The 19,516-nt window shown below is 43.3% G+C and overlaps 1 protein-coding gene across 1 annotated transcript; it reads right to left on the bottom strand.

Moving 5' to 3' along the window:
• Nucleotides 1-1,740: 1,740 nt before the first annotated feature.
• MANSC1 (MANSC domain containing 1) lies at nt 1,741-19,077 on the bottom strand. The gene is made up of 4 exons (XM_082850280.1): nt 18,799-19,077; nt 14,149-14,469; nt 11,054-11,194; nt 1,741-3,200 (listed from the first exon to the last, which is right to left on the bottom strand). The coding sequence occupies exons 2-4, from the start codon at nt 14,369-14,371 to the stop codon at nt 2,329-2,331; spliced, it is 1,236 nt and encodes a 411-aa protein (XP_082706406.1). The 5' UTR covers nt 14,372-14,469; nt 18,799-19,077; the 3' UTR covers nt 1,741-2,328.
• Nucleotides 19,078-19,516: the final 439 nt, after the last annotated feature.

Below are 19,516 nucleotides of genomic sequence, written 5' to 3' on the forward strand. Positions count from 1 at the left end.
AGAGAGCTGTGTGAGAAGAGCTACTCTTTCCCCTTGAGAAGGACGCCGCAAATCAGCAGTTCCCCTACAATCTATATCCCCACAGTCATGGCCAGAGTTTGGGCCCATAGCATCTCTCATCTGGGCTCCCAATCAAATTTGTCCATCGCAAGAAAGACTGCAGACGGCAAGGTGGATGGAGAGCTCGAGAAGAACACCTTTATAAACATCCACAGAAAGCCCTATTTCCAATATCCAATTCTGTTAACAAAGGGAGGAGAAGTTTTAAAATTCCAAGGTACTTAGTTACTAATCTGATTCTGGCCTACATGTGGATATTCAATAAATACTTGTTAAATTAAACTGAGTCAAGGTTTTATTTATTCAACCTACTTAAAGCTTATGTAAACCCCTTGGAGATTTGTGTCAAGCTGTTAAGTTGGAAAACATATGAAAAGTAGTATTTTCAATAGACCAGCTTTCCTCTTAATGAGCTTTATGAGCTTAGGGTAAACCAGGGGGGAGGGGGAGTGGTTCCAGGCGAGGGGACGGGATGGAGGAGGAAAGGAGAAAAGCCTGTTTCTGTCTCCTCTACATTTGCCTTCGTTGCTCTACTTATTAACCAGTTACTGCCCTCTAGCGTTCCCTGTATAAATTCTCACCTGAATCCCATTTTTGTCTTTAAAAACCCTGATGACACCAGGGACCAAACCTCTTGATTTGCAAATAAGCAAACTGAAGTCCAGAGAGATGAGATGTCGAACTGACCCAGGCGGTCTCCTGGATTCCCAGTTACCCCACTGTAACTTGTAAAGCAAACCGCCGTTACTCAAAACATTTCTCGGACACTGTAATAACTAATCAATAAAAATTACAGTATGCTAATCACTTAATAATACAGGCAGACCTCGGAGATATTGCGGGTTTGGTTCCAGACCACTGCAGTAAAGTGAATACAAGAAAGCGAGTCTCACGAATATTTTTGTTTCCCAGTACATAGAAAAGTCATGTTTACACTGTACTGTAGTATTAAGTGCAATAGCATTGCCTAAACAAAGTATATACCTTCATTTTAAAATATTGCTAAAAAAGGCTAACCATCATCTGCGCCTTCAGCAATTCCTAGTGGTAACATCAAAGACCATTGATTACAGATCCCCGGAACAAAGAGAATAATGAAAAAGTTTGAAATACCGTAAGAATTACCAAAATGTGACACAGAGACATGAAGTGAGAAAATGCTGTAGAAAAATGGCGCCGATAGACCCGCTTGAGGCAGGGCTGCCACAAACCTTCAGTCTGTGAAAAATGCAGTATCTGTGAAGCATGATAAAGTGAAGCACAATAAAATGAGGTGCGCCTGTAACTTTAAGTGCTATCTATTATTTCCAATGTTATTCCAAACAAAGCCAAAATTGACTATTGGTCAAGTTTAGATAAGGACTTATAAATAATACTGTTATATTCTAAATTTACTTAAGTTTGGAAAATGCCTATATTACTTTTTTCTTTTTTGAAAATATAGTTAACTAGAGCAGACCCAAAGTAGATGTGGCCATTTATCAGAACTTATCATCATCTCCATGCAGGCTAATATTCTGCTAGAATTCTCCCAAAGGAACCTCTTTTGCTCATTGATGGGATAAGGGGGGGTTTGTCATTTTAACTTAGAACACATATTTTCATCATTTAATCATTTTGCTGGTGGGAATAAATTTAAAGTCATCCAGCTGGACGTGTCACTTGCAAAGAACATTAACTGAGTACCAAGAGATTTATTCAGATAGTTAATTGGAAGGAAATACATCTGGAATAAGTTTTATTGGAATTCATATAAAAAGGAAAGTAAATCCATTAGAATTAATACCATAAACAGTCGACTTTATCTGGAACCAGAAATATTAATGAATTGGAGCCTAGGAGTCCTAACCCTTTTTCCTTGTAAAAAGCCAGTCGTTTTCCAATTGATGTGGCAATTATTCTTTATTGCTTTAGGTAGAGCTTTGTTTTCAGCTAATATTTTAGAGACAGATCCTTCGAATCACCCAGTTTGTTTCTTTCCCCCGCTTCTTTTCGCAGAACAAGCAAAAAGAGAGCAGTAGGAGGCATCTCTGCCTGTCTTCAAAATACTTGAAAAATCCTGAGAAGGTGAGCAAATCAGCAGAACCTCGCTGCATAGGGGCTATTAGTAACTACATGAATAAAGAGACATCTAGGGACCTCCCTGGCATCCCAGTGGTTAAGGCTCCCCACTTCCACTGTAGGGGGCACGGGTTCGATCCCTGGTCCTGGTCGGGGAACTAAGATCCCACATCCCACAGCCAAAAAAAAAAAAAAAAGATGTCCTCCTTAGATGTCAACATAGATGCCATTGATCAAATAATCAAGCCTCGAGTAACGTTTCCTGTGGAGGGATTCTAAGAGCGTTCTGCCCAAGAGACCCAGGCCTATGGCGAGGAACAGGACCCCAAAGAGCACGGTCCCGACCAGGAGCCACTGTTCAAATGCGAGGCCCGGCTGCCTTTCTGGAGCACCGCTCAGGGAGGGCCCACCAGAGCTGGCCTTCCCATCTTCCTGGGAAGCTGTTGTATTTGTAGTGGGAGAATTCACATTTGACAAAGGAAACGTAGCAGGGTCCCGGGCAGCCTCTGTGTTCCAAGTCAAGCTGGAAACGTCTCTAAAGGGCACCGTGTCTGGTGGGCCTTTCGAGTGTGTCGATGCCCTAAAGATGGAAGTCGGAACCTCAGTTGTGGTCGTGTTAGTGACCGCGGCTACAGGTGGGGCAGAGGTGGCCCCCTGAGGCTGAGGAGTCACAGAAGGTATCCCTGCAGCGTTGGCGGCAGGGAGAGATGAAGGCTTTGGAGTGGCCAGGATGGCGGGCAGAGCGGCAACTGCCACTGTACTGGGGAACACTGTCACATATTCAGGCAGCAGATGAGCTACTGTTTGTTCTGAGGAAGATGGTGACTTCTGAGAGTGGTCATTTTCTTTATAAACAGTCCACTGTGGACTCGCCAGGTCAATCTTGAGTAGTTTCTCCAAGTGATCTGAGGATCCAAACTTCTGAGAAAATGAATCTCTCCCTAAGACCGTGGGCTCTGAATCACCTGTGGGAGGAGGGGGCGTGGGAGTGATGGTGTGTGAAGACCTGCTGCGGAACAGAGACTCTTCCTGGGCTACCTCCTGGCTTGGCAAATCAGTTCCCGCCAAAGATGGAAAATCTGAAGACGGAAAGAAAATTTAAAAAAGACTTCCATATTTCCATGCGAAGGGAGGTTAACAAGTACAAACGTTATCAGCTTGTTCAATAAGACCTCAAACTGTTGATTCTTGACATTTCATGGTGCAAAATGGAAAAATACAAATTGCTAAATCAGATCCTGATGACCCTGCCTCTCCCCCAGATGCTGTGGTTTATTTCTAGAGTGTTGGCCCAGAGGAGAAGAGAAATGTGCGGAGGAGCATCAGGCAAACGAAGGAAGAGGTGGGAGGGGACCAGCAGAGATGCTAAGAGGAGCTCAGCATGGGCAGCAAGAGGTTTAGGAAGATGGGGACCCTTCAGGGGCCAAGGCCAGGGAAGGCAGCTGGGCTGGGATGATGTGGCAGGAGGAGGACTGGCAGAGAAAATGCTGGTGTGAGGCACAAGCTGTGCCAGCTGGGACTGCAGTGACAACTGGGAAGCAAGCAATCCCTAGGGGAGATATCACGGTGGGGGGGGGGGTAGCCCACAGGACAATGAGGAGAGGAGACAAAATCCCAGTGACTTGCCTTCCACAAGGAGGAGGAGGAGGAAGCTGGAGGGTCCCTGAAGCCAAGGCGGCAGCACAAAGCTGATGACGTTTTTCAATGAAAAAAATGGGTTTCAGGGACTTCCCTGGTGGTCCAGCAGTTAAGACTGCGTGCTCCCAATGCAGGGGGCCCAGGGAACTAGATCCTGCATGCCGCAACTAAGAGCCTGTATTTTTATATTTTTAATAGTTATTTATTTATTTGGTTGCATCAGGTCTTCGTTGTGGCACGCGGGATCTTCCTTGCGGCATGTGGAATCTTTCGTTGTGGCACACAGGCTTCTTTCTAGCTGCAGCGCATGGGCTCGAGAGCGCATGGGCTCAGGAGCTGTGGCACGCGGGCTCGGTAGTTGTGGCACGTGGGCTCTAGAGCCCTGCAGCACGTGGGATCTTAGTTCCCTGACCGAGGATCGAACCCGCATCCCCTGCATTGGAAGGTGGATTCTTTTTTTATTTATTTATTTTTTTGCGGTACGCGGGCCTCTCACTGTCGTGGCCTCTCCCGTTGCGGAGCACAGGCTCCAGACGCGCAGGCTCAGCGGCCATGGCTCACGGGCCCAGCTGCTCCGCGGCATGTGGGATCCTCCCGGACCGGGGCATGAACTTGTGTCCCCCGCATCGGCAGGCGGACTCTCAACCACTGCGCCACCAGGGAAGCCCATGGAAGGTGGATTCTTAACCACTGGACCACCAGGGAAGTCCCAATAAATAAATATTAAACAAAAAACAAAAAAAAACCAGCTTTCAGCTGGTTGAAGATTAAAATTTTAGAGCCAACATCTTAGGTTCTGAGGACCATGGACCAGTATTTGAAATCATTATGGCCACGTGGCTAGCATAAAGAGCAGAAAATCACAGTCCCAACTCCTGCTGAGGAGGAACCAGCCTCAGATCCTCCTCCTGTGTGAGAAAGTTTAGAGTTTTGCTCTTTGTCACACATGCCGTTTATCACAGCTCGAACTGAAAAGGCTGGTTAAAGCAATCCGGGACAGAGAAAGACCACCTGAATTGCTCTGTATCACTCTGCTACTTGGCTAATCATTTCACTTAAATTAGAACGGCAGAAACACAAGGAAGGAAGCAACGGTGATTCTCCCCTCTTCTCTTTTCCGTCTTCTATTTCAACTCCCGTCAATACCAGTTTCTAAACTAGACCTCACTCTCCGCTCTGCTAACAAATAGATCCAGAGGCAACTTCAGATTTGTGACATCTTTGACTACTCTCTAAGCTTCACAGTACTCAGAGGTCCTTTAGAACTGTCACTTAGTAATCCGTCTAGGACAGGGGTCAGCAAATGATGGCCACTTATCTTCATATGGCTTGCGAGCTAAGAATGGTTTCTACATTCTTAAATGATTGAAAAAAATCAAGAAGGATAATATTTTGTAACACGTGAAAATTATATGAAATTCACATTTCAGTGTCCATAACTAAAGTTTAATTGGCATACAAGCATGCCCATTTGTTTACATATTGTCTATGGCTGCTTCTACTACAAGGACAGAAGTGAGGAGGTCTGACAGATTGCATATGGCCCACTAAGTCTAACAGACTTGCCTGAAAAGCCTAAAATACTTATTATTTGGCCCTCGACAGAAAAAGTTTGTGGATACCTGCTCTAGGACACTCTAAAATAGAATTTGAATGCCTGAAATTCCTCCAACAATGCTGAAGAAAAGAGTTTCTGCTGCAGGTGATATCACATTCATAGGCATAGTGTCACCACGAGATAAACAGCACCTGTATTTTTAGGTTGTGCCAGATATTTTTAAAAAGAGCAGGACTCATCATATTTCATTTTAAAGTTTAAAAAGAAGGCTAAATAAATGCTCTGTGATATGTGTGAACTCAAAACTTAAAATAAGGCCATTGACAAGAATGACCAAAACAGCTGTTTTCTTTCTCAAGAATACAAGGTCATAAATAAAGCAAAGCTAGGGCTATTCCCATTTCTTGATAAGATTCATCTATTGGCAAAGATCCTAGAACCACACAGGGATTCTCCACACCTGCTCCATTCACCTCACCCACTGATGTTTGCCTTTGGGGTGCTGTGTTTTCTCTCAGTCACATAGCCATGAGCTACAGAAGGAGCTGGGAAATGTGTCCTCAACTGCTCTTTTGACTTTCATTGTCAAGTGACTTCACTAGATAAAAAAAGTTAGGGACTGACTATTAACTTGGCAACCAGCTGAGCAAATAGACTTTCAATTTATTCTATTTCTGAATTCCCCTATTCTAGTCCTTGGAGGAATGACAGACCACCAAGCTCCAAAAACAAACAAACATTAAATAATGCCAAGCTGCAACGGTTTTACAGAATGAAGAGAGCACACTGTTATCTTTCAAACTTTCAGTCTGTAAATATTCGTCAGTTACAGGAAATAGAGTTCATCTGAAAACAAACCACCAATCTTATATCTACTGAATTTCACTCTGACCAGGAGGCAGATATTTATTTTTATGGGGCAATCTCAATCCATCAACACGGGCAGATTCATAAATAGAATTACAAACACAATTTGTAAACACCTGTAGATACAGACAGCCTGCTGCACACCAAGTCCGGGGTTGGTGCCACTTTGCCCCTTGATAGCCACCGGCTCTGGGCTGATGGTGCCCCCTGGTGGCTAACACAGGAATTGTTCGATTCTAATTCCACTTCATTCACCCTTCACACTTGCCCTTAAAAGGTTTAGGCACAAGCCAAGTTCACTTTTCTCCCACTTCCACTGGAGAAAATGGAATCTTTACCACATACTCCCTCTTTATACATGCATTATAAAATCAGTAACATGACAGAATTATTATGAAAGTTATAAAACAAATTCAACGATAATTTCTACCATGTCCCAGCAACTATTAACATTTATGCATACCTTAAAATTAAACTTTTTTCATGTAATTTAAAAACTGGGTGTTTGTCACCTGAAATTTAGGTGACATTTTATTTCTACATCTCAAACTTATTTTTTAACATCTGCATTGTATTCCTTCAGGGGGATCCATTATACTTTATACCCAACCATTCCCTAGCATTTGGACATTTAAGCTGTAGAAACTTTTAAACTAATTTCCTTTAAACTAATTCAAAAAGTGCTGTTTTCACTTTTTAAGCTAATTACGTGATAAACAGCTTCACAACAACAGCTTTTTCTTTGGTATAGATTTTTATGGAAGTCGAATGACTAGATTCAATTACCTATAATTTCTTTAATATTCTGCTTTAATTGTGAAATAGCTGATAGACATAGGGAATACACACTGGCAGTGGAAGAAAGGACACAATGAAGAAGAGGCAGTGAGAAGGGATCAGAGAGGCAGATGTGATGGTCCAACTTCCACCTGATGGGAGCTCTTGAAGGAGAAAAATAAACACTCCAATTAGTGTCTTGAGCCCTGACCTCACTGGAAACTCAGGCTGCTGGATACCATCCCTGGGTGTCCAACAGGTTCTGCCACGTTCCAGGTGATGAAATAAAAAGAGGACAGGCTTCCCTGGTGGCGCAGTGGTTGAGAGTCCGCCTGCCGATGCAGGGGACAGGGGTTCGTGCCCCGGTCCGGGAAGATCCCACATGCTGCAGAGCGGCTGGGCCCGTGAGCCACGGCCGCTGAGTCTGAGCGTCTGGAGCCTGTGCTCCGCAACGGGAGAGGCCACAACAGTGAGAGGCCCGCGTACCGCAAAAAAAAAAAAAAAAAGAGGACAAGCAAGAAGCCATATCCGCACAACACTATAGGTCCCGGTGTTTTTAGCCAAGATTATATATAGACGTAAAGGAGGCGAACAGTCAGGGGCAACTGCCCTGGCCAGTGTGAAGCCCAGAAGGGGCAGGGAGACAAGATACTTTCCACCCAAGGTAAGATCCTGGCTGCTCTGAGGGGCCTCATTTGTTCTGTGCCGTAGTCTTTTTAAAAAAATTATTCTTTTTAACAACTGTGGTGAAATATACTACATACAATGTACCACTTTAACCCGTTTTTAAGAGTATAGTTCCGTGGCATTGAGTTTGTGCAACCCTCACCATCAACCATCCCCAGAATTTTTCATCAGGCAAAAGTGAAACTTTGTACCTTATCTGCCAATCTGTTTAGACTTGAGCTTCTACCACTAGGTAGGAAGAATTTACACAAGCAATCTGTGCTTTACGCTCCTGTTTAAGGGAATGTTTGACACATCAGGTTTTCCTGCTTCATGAACGAAACTCAGACACAGCCTCACTCGGGGGACACAGCCGCACTCAGGGGACAAAGCAGAGTCAGTGTCCGGATGCCCTGGGCAGCATCCTTCCCCAGAGAACCCTGACTGCACTCTCCCTCCCAACCGCAAATCCACTTCCCCGGCTCAGTAGACGGCACCGCCACCCATCCAGACGCTCGAGCCCAGGACTAGGACTGAGTTTCACTCTTCGCTCTTCCTCATTCCCCACATCCACACCACCAGCAAGCCCTGTCAATGCTATCGCTGAAATGGCTCGTGTGTTTACTTCCCTCCGTCTCTTCCACCGTCTCCCTGGTCCCCAAGGCCATGGCCTTTCACTCGGATATCTTCCCAGCCTCCTACCCAGTCTTCCCACATGCCCTCTTGCTGCTGCGCCATTGTCCATTCCCAATAGAGCGGTCACAGTGAGCTTGAGAAATCACCTTTAAAACAGCTCGTTATACATGCCTGCTGAAAACCTTCCAATGGCTTCCATCATGCACCGGAAGTAAAAACTCCCTACCCTACAGAGCTTGACAGAATGGCCCCACCTTCCTTCCTTCTTGCATATCACTCCTTCCATGGTTCACTATGAGTCAGCTGCTGAGACTGGAGCATTTGAACAAACACTCCCAAACCATTCTGCCTTAGGATATTAGAATAGGCTGTTTCCTCTGCCTGGAAGGTCTTTCTACAATCTTCTCACATCTGGCTCCTCCGTTTTCAGATCTCAGTTTAGGGGTTACATCTTCACAGACGCTTCCCCTGATCGCCTAACCCAGCCAGTCCACTCAGTGACTACCTTTTTTTTTTGGCTGTGCTGTGTGGCATGCAGGATCTTAGTTCCCCGAACAGGGATCGAATCTGCATCCCCTGCAATGGAAGCGAGGAGTCTTAACCACTGGACCGCCAGGGAAGTCCCTCTGTGATTATCTATTATGTTGTCTTAGCTCAATTATCTGCATAGCTCTTATGACTATTTTTTTTTTTTTTTTTTTGCGGTACGCGGGCCTCTCACTGTTGTGGCCTCTCCCGTTGCCGAGCACAGGCTCCGGACGCGCAGGCTCAGCGGCCATGGCTCACGGGCCCAGCCGCTCCGTGGCATGTGGGATCTTCCCAGACCGGGGCACGAACCCGTGTCCCCTGCATCAGCAGGTGGACTCTCAACCACTGCGCCACCAGGGAAGCCCCTGACTATTTTTTAAATAGGAATTTTGTTTTAATTTTCTCTGCTTTGAAAATATATTCTTATATAAAGGCCATGTTTCATTTTATTATGATCACTGTTATTTTTTTATTTAAATTTTTTTATTGAAGTATAGTTGATTTACAATGCTGTGTTAATTTCTGCTGTACAGCAAAGTGATTCAGTTTATATATATACTTTTTTTTGTTAAGGGTAACCAACTACCTTTTTTTAAAAATAAATTTATTTAATTAATTTACTTATTTTTGGCTATGTTGGGTCTTTGTTGCTGCCCGCGGGCTTTCTCTAATTGCGGCGAGGGGGGGCTACTCTTCACTGTGGTGCGCAGGCTTCTCATTGCGGTGGCTTCTTGCTGCGGAGCACGGGCTCTAGGCGCACAGGCTTCAGTAGCTGTGGCACGGAGGCTCAGTAGTTGTGGCTCACGGGATCTAGAGCGCAGGCTCAGTAGTTGTGGCACACGGGCTTAGTTGCTCCGCGGCATGTGGGATCTTCCCGGACCAGGGCTCGAATCTGTGTCCCCTGCATTGGCAGGCAGATTCTTAACAACTGTGCCACCAGGGAAGCCCTTTCATAGGATACTGAATATAGTTCCCTGGGCTATACACTAGGAGTTTGTTGTTTATCCATTCTATATATAAAAGCTTACATCTGCTAACCCCAGCTTCCCACATTCCATTCCTCCTCAACCCCCTACCCCTGGGCAACCACAAGTCTGTTCTCTATGTCTGTTCTCTATGTCCATGGTGACTATTTTTCTTGATTATTTATTTATTAAGGTTATTGTGTCTCTCTCCTAAAATATTAGTTCCATAAATGAGAACCTTGTTTTTCATGTTTAGTGTCGTATCTTTCTATCCTTAAGGCGTAAAAAGTGCTTGGCACATAGGAGATGCTAAATAAAATTTGTTTCTTATTGAATAAATGCAGGGAATATTATTAATACCTAAGGGTGTAAGGACAAAAACTTTATAAAACTGAAATAAAAGTAAACTTCATACTTGAAAGCATTTCATCCTGAAAAATTAACAAGCCAAAATCTCACCAAGGCATATCCAAATAATTATATTATTTTTACTTGTTTATTTTCTGTATTCTGAGCAAATATGTCATTTCCAAATGTGGAGACTCTGCTTCCAATGCCTTGCACAGAATTTGGCATGTAGCTTTTTCTCAAAAACTTGGTTTTTTTTGCGGTACGCGGGCCTCTCACCGTTGTGGCCTCTCCCGTTGCGGAGCACAGGCTCCGGACGCGCAGGCTCAGCGGCCATGGCTCACGGGCCCAGCCGCTCCGCGGCATGTGGGATCTTCCCATACCGGGGCACGAACCCGTGTCCCCTGCATCGGCAGGCGGACTCCCAACCACCGCACCACCAGGGAAGCCCCTCAGAAACTTCTTAAATGAGCTTCCTTCCAGGTCTGGATAATAAAATCCAGTGAGTTTGATTTCAAAGAATGTGATTACAAAATAATTGGAACCTAATGTACCGGAATTTTATATACTGTATTTACATCGTCTTAACCCTTTCAAAATAGTCACCCCTGGAGACCTGTAGACTTATTCCAGTGTTGCTAACACGGTTCTAAAGACGTGTTTCAAAATGTTTACATGAAAGATCTGTGTGCCTTTTACCTTAAGAAGGTAAAAACAAAAACAAAACCAAATACTATCATTCATAGGTATTAAATACTTTAACTGGAAAAAAGAAAGATGTTTGGTTGAATCAACTGAATTTTAAATCATGAGATTTTTTTCTGATGTACCTCTATGTTTGTGATCCCTTTTGGCAGTTCTTCTTAAACTCTTGCAGAAAACCTTTCTACATGAATCATATCCTTAAATCATTCCAATCACAGAAGACAAAGAACAATGTTTTTATTACCTCTGATTATCCTGTAACTCATAAGTCCCTTTGCTGGTTTCAGGGGACAGGCTTCCTCACTGGGACAGAAGAACAGGTAGCAGTTGGGTAGTTTAGCTGTTTTTCGAGTGTCGAAGATCATCAAGTTACATGCTTTGTCCCCTGCAATGAAAGGTTTCATAAGCATTATTCTGAAATAGGATCTTCCAGAGAATACGGCAAGCAGGAACACATTTATTCTAGCGGCCAACACAAAAACCTTTGTTCATTGCCTGCTGGCCGCTGAGTCATTTCCTTTTCCTTAGTTTAGGCACTGAAAGCAATTTTTAAAGACCCTGGGTTTAAAAATCAGAATGAAGGTAATTTTGGCGAAACATTTTTAATAGTACATGCCATTCTTTAGAGAGAAGCCTTCCGTTTGCTAAAATATTTATCAAAACATACATAGAAATACTGAGTCTACAACTCACTACTGAGTCCGACCTTAGGAAATGGATCTAACCCTAATGACTGTAGGTACATCTTGCATCCTGAAGGCATCTTAGATGCCTACGAAGCCATCAGTCTGGTTTTCTTGGTGTGGGGCGAGGGGAGGGTGGTGGGCAGGGAGGGTCAGTAAATTCAGCCTTGTACATATCATGCCTCCTTCCACAATGGAGCTGCACAGCATATGGAATGCAAAGTCTATTTTTTACTTTTATCAGTACCATTCTTCTTTGGGTTCTTTAAATTTCTGCTCTTATCATTTTTGTTTGTCTCCCAATCAGGCAGCGGTCAGGGATCACCCTTGACTCTCCCAGTGGGAAATAAGACTGAGTTCGTTTCTGCAGGGGTTTTATCCTATCATGTCTCCATTAGCCAGGTAACAAGAAAGGTGCTCTGGTTACTTTGGCTTTTCCTTTCCCCACGATGTGATAATTCTACAAACCATTTTGGGGGGCACTTAGGTAAAGGGGAGGGTCCATAGGGTCCAAGTTGTACACAAAATTTTGTGTCCTTTGTATTTGTGGGTATTTTTCTAGAGTCTGTGGCTATAGGCAAATTATCAAAGTGCTTTTTTGGAATCCTAAACGGTCAAAAACCAACACTCAGTAAAAGAGGGAAAAGCCTGAGATCCATTAACTGAGACCCACAAGTATCTCTGCTTACAGTAAAGCAGTAACAGTACTTTTGCTTGTAGAATAAAGCCGCAAACCCTCTTTTCTTACTAAACACCTATCACGGAACTGAAGAGAAATGCAAGGTTTCCTATGTTGCCAGGATACGCCCACATGGCATTCAGTCCTATTTGCAGGTGATGTTTCTATTCCACATATATGTTGATATCAACATTTAAAGAAAAACTAGAAATTTAAATGAGATCTCTTTGACTTCCATAAATTACTTCTCTATGAAGAGTGTCCAAAAGCACACAGCTCAATTTGAGAAGATCATTGAAGTATTTGTTTCCTCATGACAGCAAATACCTGGTGTCATTTCTACCCAAATTCTCTAGTTCTCTGATTCTCTAACACCAACGGGGTGTCTTACAATTCAATTCGATTCTAATACTAACTGCCTGGAGTGAGTGTCAGACCCCACTGGTCTAGGGCTCAGTCCCATCAGACTGTCCCCACCCAGAGGCCAGTCACAGTATCAGGTCCCCAGGTCACTCACACATACGGCAAACTTGGCTATCACCCCCCCACCCCAGGTTCCATAACTTGCTAGAACGACTCGCAGAACTCAGGAAAATGCAATACTTACCGTTATAGTTTATTACAAAGGATACAAATGAACAGCCCGATGAAGAGGTACACAGGGCGAGGTCTGGAAGGGTCCCAAGTGCAAGAGCCTCCGTCCCTGTGGACTTGGGGTGCCTCCTGGCACGTGGATGTGTTTACCAACTTGGAAGCTCCCTGAACCCATTGTTTAGGGGCTTTCATGGCAGTTTTATTACGTAGACATAATTGATTAAGTCATTGGCCGCTGGCGACTGAATTCAATCTCCACCCCCTTTCCCCCTACCTGGAGGTGGGTGGAGGAGACTGAAAGTTCCAAGCTTCTAAGCAAAGCTTGGTCTTTCTGGCAACTAGCAGCCATCCTGGCGCGATTGAGGGTCCCACCAAGAGTCACCTCGTGAGCATAAGCTCAGGTATGATTGAATGGGGCTCATTATGAATAACAGAAGACGCTCCTATGCTCAGAAAATTCCCAGGGTTTTAGGACCTCTGTGCCAGGGAATGTGTATTTATCTTATTACGCCACAATCGTCATAGAATGAAATGGAAATAAAGATCTAAGAGAAAACATGTGATTTAGTCAGCTGATAAATCAAATAAGGATCACGAGTCCAGTGTTCACTAGTTCTTCTAGGGTCCTTGATGACAAGGTCTTTTCCATCTTATTCACTGTTTTATCTCCAGCACGTACCAAGGCATTAGGTGCTCAATAAACTTATGTGGGTTTTTTTTTGTTTGTTTATTAGATATATACTTCTATTTTCAGGTCATAGGTTTGGAGCCTGAAATATGCAAGGACATGGTTCAAACCTGCGGGGCTCAGTTTCCTTCTGTGTCATGGAATGGGTCATTCTAAACCCCTTCCCATGCCTCTTAGATTCCTAGAAGCTGCAATTAGTGGCCAGTGGCTTCCTGACTCACCTGTGCCGCCAGCTCCAGGGAAGGGAGATAAAACGGAAATTTTGTGCTTCTACTTAAAACTCAAATGCTGATTCTCCTATGGGATGACTTTAGAATTTTATTTTTTGTCTCAACTCCCTTTCTGTTTAAACGTTCTTTCTAATATCACACTGTATTCCAATATTCCATGATGATGGAAGCCAAGCATTTAAATAGGACTTCTGTTTTCTATATCCCAGATGCCTGTTAGAACACACCAGCAGTGGTTTTCAACCCTTTTTCTACCCACATTTCTGAGTGATATATATACACTCATCAGTAACTTTGGCTCAGCTTAGGGGAGGGGAGAGCACACCATGGAACATTCCCTAGTGTTTTTGCCACCCACTTTTCTACCCCATTGAGAATCACCAGTACAAACCATTCAGCCTCATCAACCAGCTACTTACATCACAAAACACATGGAATAAAGAGTTGCAAGGCATTATTACTTACCTGATATGTTTTTTGTTGAGCAGCAAGAATTAACACAGTCTTCTTGAGTTAATGTGTGTATGGGCTCATTGCCTCTGATTCCCTTGGACAGGGATGACTGGATGTCAATGACCATATCTTCTAGACTCTTGGTGGGGCAGTTCTGACTGGTGGACAGCCTTAGCGTCAGGAAACAAATTATTACACGCGTGTGAGTCAAGCTCCATCCCTCCCGGAAGAACATTTTAAATTTCAGGTTAGTCTTGGTCTCCAAAGGTCAGATAACTCTCCCTCTGGCCTGAGTTTGCTTCAAGAAGATTGGACAGATGACAGAATTTCTCTCTAGCACAAAAATAGACAATCATCAATGAGTTTTGTTTCTTTGAACAAACCTAGAGAAGATACATTTCATTTCCTTCAAGTCAATATACACAACTCACAATTCATAGAAGGACAGGAATAAACAAGTATTTTTTATCTGTTTCACTTTGACTAGATTTGAGACAACCTTTCATTAAAAACTTGGCAGAAAGCTAGGAAGCACACACACATACACTCTCCCATCAACGCTTAAAATCTGACAAGTATCTATGAAAGAAGAGGTCGTCTGCTTTTCAGTTTTAGAATCCTTCCTCTTCTTGCCTCTCCTAAGCAGGAGGGGAAAGGACACAAAATCTGTGGTCATTGGTCATTGATGAAGCAGTGGTCATCGCTTTGGACGTATTTTCTTTCTCAGTAATAACAATTAGCATTTTTAAATGACCTACTGAGTGGTAGGCAATGTGCTAAGAAAATTACATACATTGTCCTTCTAGGAATGAGCCCATCAACAGGGGGAATATTCTGGCTCAGTTGAAGGAAACTGTAGGGGCAAGTGTTCTTTCTGACATCCCTAAAAACACAAAAGTCATAATACATATAATGCCAACTCCATTGGGGAGCTAGTTCTTCCAGAAAAAAAAATGTGAAACTGGCAAGGCTATAACCAAAAAATATCCTCATTTCCAGAATACAAATTGTTCACTAAATGATAGCCTAGATCAGAATTACCGCTTCTTTAATTTTTTTTTTTTTTGGTTATGAACCCTTTGGTACTCTGGTGATACTTAGGCTCTCTTCTGACATGTTTTAAAATATATAAAAGATATGTCGTTAAATGTATAAAATGAAATATATAGGATTACAAAGGAAGATAGTTATATTGAAATATAATTACTGAAAAGTTTTTAAAATGTGCCTATAAGACTCTGATGAAAGATATCAAAGAAGATCTAAATAAATGGAGAGATACTCCGTGTTCCTCAATAGGACTACTCAATATTGCTAAGATGTCAGTTCTTCCCAACTTGATCTACAGATTCAATGCAATTCCGATCAAAATCTCAGCAAGTTATTTTATAGACCTCAACAAACCAATTTTTTTTTGCGGTACGCGGGCCTCTCACTGCTGTGGCCTCTCCCGCCGCGGAGCACAGGCTCTGGACGTGCAGGCTCAGCAGCCATGGCTCACGGGCGCAGCCGCCCCGCGGCACGTGGGATCCTCCCGGACCGGGGCACGAACCCGCGTCCCCTGCATCGGCAGGCGGACTCTCAACTACTGCACCACCAGGGAAGCCCTCAACAAACCAATTTTAAAGTTTACATGGAAATGCAAGAAGGCCCATAATGGTCAACACAATACTGAAGAAGAACAAAGGTGGAGGACTGACACTACCTGACTTCAATACTTACCAGAAATCACTGCTAATCAAGACAATGTAGTACTGACAAAAGAACAGACAAATAGATCAATGGAACAGAATAAGGAGCCCAGAAATAGACCCACACAAATACAGCCAACTTATCTTTGACAAAGGAGCAATGGCAATTCAATGGAGAAAGGATATTCTTCTCAAAAATGGTGCTGGACAACTGGACGACCACATGCAAAAAAAATCTAGACACTGACCTTACATCTTTCACAAAAATTAAGTCATAATGGATCATAGACCTAAATGTAAAATGCACAACTATAAAACTCCTATGTAACATAGAATAAAGTCTCTGTGACCTTAGGTGAGTTTCTAGATAACACCACCAAAAGCACAATCCATGAAAGAAAAAATTGATAGGTTGGATTCCATTAAAATTAAAAACTTCTGCTCTGTGCAAGACACTGTTAAGAGAATGAAAAACCAAGCCACAGACTGGGAGAAGGTATTTGCAAAACACATATTTAATAAATAACTGGTAGCTAAAATATACAAAGAACTCTTAAAACTTACCAAAAAGAAAACAAACAATCCAATTTAAAGTGAGCAAAAGACCTGAACAGACATCTCACCAAAGAAGCATAGGAAAAGGTGCTCAATATCATTGTCATTAGGAAATTGCAAATTAAAACAACAATGAGATGCCACTACACACCTATAAGAACGGCTAAAATCCAAAAAACTGACAATACTAAATCCTGACAAAAACCTGCATACAAATATTTATAGCACTTTATTCATAATTGCCAAAAAACTGGAAGCAACTAAGATGTCCCTCAATAGGTGAAGGGATAAACAAACTGATATATCCACACAATAGAATATTTTTCAGCAGTAAAAAGAAATGAGCTATCAAGCCACAGAAAGAGTAACCTTAATTGCATATCGCTAAGTGAAAGAAGCCGGTGTGAAAGGTATGATTCCAACTCTAGGACATTCTGGAAAAGGCAAAACCACATCGACAGTAAAACGTCAGTGGTTGTCTGGAGGAAAGGGAAGGGCTGAATGGGTGGAGCACAGGGGATTTTTAGGACAGTGAAGCTATTCTATATGATGCTGTAATGATGTATATGCCATTACATTTGTCAAAACCTATAGAGCTGTAGACATAAGAGTGCATCCTAATATAAATAGGTAGACTTTGGTCAGTAAAAAAAAAAAATCAAAACAGTTTTTTAGAAAAACAGTATATGGTAATATAGCACAAGTCTATACCTTCCTTGCTAACTGTTATGTCCAACTTTCTAAAACAGTAAAATGAAAATAACATTTATGGTTCTCTATGCTAAGCACTTTACATATATTATGTCATTTAATCCTTACAAGAATCCTATAAGCTAGATCCCATTACCTCCATTTTCAGTTAAAATAACAACAACCGTGTGATAAATAACAGATGGTAGGTCTAATCATTGCCATAATTTTGAAGTAGTGTTGAATGTAATGATTTTGATATATATACAGTAAGTAACATGACATGGAAATATCTATGATTTCTACCGGTGGCAAATCAGAGCTACCCTACCACTAATACTACTGCGGCTTTTGCCTACATGCCTCTTAAAGGAAATACTACTACACTACATTTAGAGGTTAGTAAAATAAACTTTTCCACCCAAGTTCACAGACTTTCTGAATACTGTCCATGGACTCCCCAGGTTAAGAATCCTGGCACAAGTTACTTTTTATGCTGCCACACTTTACAAGTCACTGGAGAAAACAAATCAGGAACAAAAAAAGAAAAACCAGGCCAACACTTCACTTTGAATGGATTCTAAGAATCTCTCCTCAACCTGCTGCGAAGAAACCTGAACTGTGCCAGGGGATGTAGGGGAGGAGCTGTGCTTTCAGTACCAGCATCTTTATTGCTCCTGGATCACAAGCAATACTAAAGAGCTTATCTCATTAATGATACCAAACAATTATTAGGTAAATTAGTTCTTCTAATACATTATTATTTAGGCCTTAAAGGTCCAAAGATGAATAGATTTTTAAAACGTGGCAAATACATAAAATGGAATATTATTCAGCTACAAAAAGGAATGAAATTCTCATACATGCTACAATCTTGAAATCATTATGCTAAGTGAAATAAACTGGATACAAGAGAACAAATATCGTATGATTGCACTTATATCAAGTATCTAGAATAGGCAAATTCACAGAGATAAAAAGTAGAACTGAAGTTACTAGAGGTTGGTGGAGGAGGGAATGGGGAGTTACTGTTTAATGGGTACAGAGTTTTCCTATCTGGGATGCCAAAAATGTCCTGAAAATGGACGGTAGTGATGGTTACCCAATAATGTGAACGCACTTAATGACACTAAATTGTACACTTAAAATGATCAAAATAATACATTTTGTTACAGTATGTCTATTTTACCACAATAAAGAGATCAAAACAAGCTTACAATTAAAAAAAAAGGTTCAAAGTGAAGTTGAACCCTGTTGAAATAGAGTGGGAAAAGGATACAGGTGGGAAGGAGACGATGCACCTGCGCTTTCATGCCTGCGACTAGAGTTACCGGATCGTACCGGCAATCAATCAAATATTGGAAATCATTTTTCTCACAGCATAATCTAACTTAATTTATCGAGGTGTTTATAACTGTGTATAAACACACACTCTACAGAGTATTAGACAATTAGCGGGTTCGATAAATACAGGATACAAATCATACAAAAAAAAAATGGGAAATCTGCCCTTTGAGGAAAGGTACGTGGCTCACTAAACCATTCTTCTAACCTTGCTGCTGGCTTGCCTAAAGACCCTCTCCGGGATACGGGGGCCACCAGCATCCGGCTCAGCCAGTTCTCCGAGCTCCCGGAGGGGCGGAGGACGCTCGCCCCGGGAAAGGGCGGCGGGCGTCGCTGCCCCCGCAGGTGGCGATACTGCCCGCGGGGGCTGGAGAGCCTTTACCTGGAGACCGGAGGACCGGGCCCTGCTGCCCTCCCGGTGCAGGGCAGCCCAGCGCGCTCGGGGAAGCAGCGGCGGATCCGCGAGGGGCTCGGTGAGGACGCCCAGCAGGCTCCGCAGCTCCCGCCCAGCCCTGCGTTTGCGATTCACGAGTTCCTGCTTCCGTTGCGGCGGCCGAAAGTTTGCCAGAGGTGGAAGGGCACGTTCCCGCCCTGCAACGCGGAGCTGCTTCCCAGCAAGCTGGAGCAGGCCCCCTGGCCACCGGGGAGAGCCGGGAGCCCCTCCCCGGGTCCCCAGGCTCCCCACTCACCCACCCCCGGCCCGCATAGCCGCTGTGCGCGCTGCCAGGGCGGGGGCGCCACCCTCGTGGGTGCCTGAGGGTCTGCAGCTGCGCCTTCTCGCTTCCTGGAGACCAGAGAACAGGCAAATACCCACGATGAAAGTCAAACAGTACACAGATGTACACTGTACAGGCATACCTCCGTTTGCACTTAGCAGAGACTGCTTTTTTTGTTTTTTTTCCAACAAATTTAAGGTTTGTGGCAATCCTGCCTGGAGCAAGTCTATTGGTACTGATTTCGGAGAGGCAGCAGTGAGTGGTGGCATGAAGCGAGATCTTAATTCCCTGCCCAGGAATTGAACCTGGGCAGCCTGGATGAAAACCAGGAATCCCAGCCACCACACCCCCTGGCTCTTGCCCCAGTGAAAAATGCATTTCTCA

Source organism: Leucopleurus acutus, assembly GCF_964270905.1.
Source record: "Leucopleurus acutus genome assembly, chromosome: 11".
In the NCBI taxonomy this organism is placed as follows: domain Eukaryota; kingdom Metazoa; phylum Chordata; class Mammalia; order Artiodactyla; family Delphinidae; genus Leucopleurus; species Leucopleurus acutus.